Source organism: Penaeus japonicus, unplaced genomic scaffold, assembly GCF_977035675.1.
Source record: "Penaeus japonicus unplaced genomic scaffold, GWHDUDI00000001_assembly GWHDUDI00000022, whole genome shotgun sequence".
NCBI classification, from domain to species: Eukaryota; Metazoa; Arthropoda; class Malacostraca; order Decapoda; family Penaeidae; genus Penaeus; species Penaeus japonicus.
The window spans coordinates 16485286-16487179 of NW_028234424.1; the positions used below are offsets into that span (position 1 = coordinate 16485286).

General features: G+C 42.3%; 1 protein-coding gene across 1 annotated transcript in view; it reads left to right on the plus strand.

Annotated features, from left to right (window-relative positions):
* Positions 1-1805: 1805 nt before the first annotated feature.
* Positions 1806-1894, plus strand: part of RhoGAP100F (Rho GTPase activating protein at 100F) — a 237600-nt gene continuing 237511 nt past the window's right edge. The window contains exon 1 of the mRNA XM_086549233.1: positions 1806-1894. This exon is cut by the window's right edge and continues 112 nt beyond it. Within this exon, the coding sequence (XP_086405359.1) occupies positions 1806-1894 (89 nt within the window).

The following is a 1894-nucleotide window of genomic DNA, read 5'->3' on the forward strand; positions in this document are numbered from 1 at the left end:
TTGGAGGATGCTTGGTATTTCTTTCCTCATTAGAATAACATTGCCAAATGCGAGAGATTTTTTTTATGTTTTATATGAGGGTTAAACAGTAATACTTTTTAAAGTCATTTGAACTACTCGTAATATTTTGTTAATGAGTAGTGGGGGAAGGGGTAGGGGGTATAGGGGAGGGTAAGGGGATTAGACGGAGGAGGGGACGGGTGTCAGGTGGAGAGGAGAAGGGAAGGAAAGGGAAGGGAGAGGGAAGGGGGAAGGTGTTAAGGGAGGGAATATAAAGTGAGAGCGAGGGGAGAGGAGAGGGAGTGAGGGGGAGAGGAGGAGGAGAAGGGAGTTTGAGAGAAAGGGGTGTGAGGGAAGGGAGTGAGGGAAGGAAGTGAGGGAGGGGAATATAGAGGATCATTTGGAAAGAGGAGAGGAGTTGGGGGGAGGGGGGGCATTTGGAAGGGGGAGTAAAAGGAGTCAGAGGAGAGGGGGGAGGGGAAAGAGGGAAAGTAGAAGGGAACGAGTCCTTTGAAAAGGGAATGGGGAGAAGGGGTTGGAGGAAAGGAGAAGGGAAGGGGCCAGATAGAAAAAAAAACTACTTCGTCTGACACAAAAGAAAACGTTTTCATTTTTTTTATATATCCAAAAATATCACATATATATATTTTTTCTCTTTTATCTCTGATTATGAGATATAAATTTTGGTTAATTTTGTTTGTGTGCGATACGAGACTTTTATCCTGTGTTACGAGCATCTTATGGCTGCGATGAAGACACAATCGGCTCTACTAAACGTCCGGAGTTTTTGTGAATTCGTTTTCTTTCTTGTTTGTCGCGGATTTGGTTCTTGGATTGATAATAACGGAGATTCGGGACCTGGACTGTATATGTATGTATGTATTTGTGTGTATACATACATATATATATATATATATATATATATATATATATATATATATATATAGATAGATAGATATAGATAGATAGATAGATATATAGATATATAGATATATAGATATATGCACACATATCTCTATCTATCTATCTGTCTATCTATCCATATATAATGGTGTGTGTGTGCAAGTGTGTGTGTGAGAGAGTGTGTATGTACTTGTATGAGTACGTATTCAAACACAGTCCATCAAATTCAGAAGAAGCGATATGCACAACAGCGTAACAACCCAGCAAGCAAAAACAAAACCGCCAGACCGCGGCGGTGACGGGACGGGAAGGGGGGGGGGGGCACACTCGCAGCATCACGGGTGCCGCGTTGTGGAAGTGAGGGCGTGTACACAGCATTGGGAGTGTACAGAGCACGCCCCAGCCCCGTCTCCTTCAATATGAAAGAGGTTTGTAAAGACTCGGCTGGCTGCGGCGGCCCGGCGTAGCGAGCTCGGCTGTTTGGTCAGGGTTGCTTTTTGTGTGCGCGTGTGTATGTGCGTATGTGTGTGTATGTGCGTATGTGTGTGTGTGTGTGTGTGTGTTTGTATATTGTGTATATGTGTATATATGTATTACTGTATAAATGTGTATATGTTTGTGACGATGAGAATGTGCCACTGTGTGAGTACTATAAGTGTATGGAAATTTGTTATACATCGACCTCTCTTGAAAAAAAGGACTAGCGGAAACATCACATATAAAGATATCAGTCTATTAAACAAGACTAAAACCTGTTTATTGACTGTCTCTCATGGTTAAGAAGGTGAACTAAGAACATGAATAGCTATAAATATGAATTGTAATCTGTGATTCCAGCTTCTCTCTCTCACCACACAACAAGCGCGATGAAGCAGTATGTATATATATATATATATACACACATGCCCATTCACAGAACAACGCGCGGACAGTCACAAGAAAAGCACAATTCGAAAGCACCTATTGGAGTCCACGCCCGCCAGACGCCGAA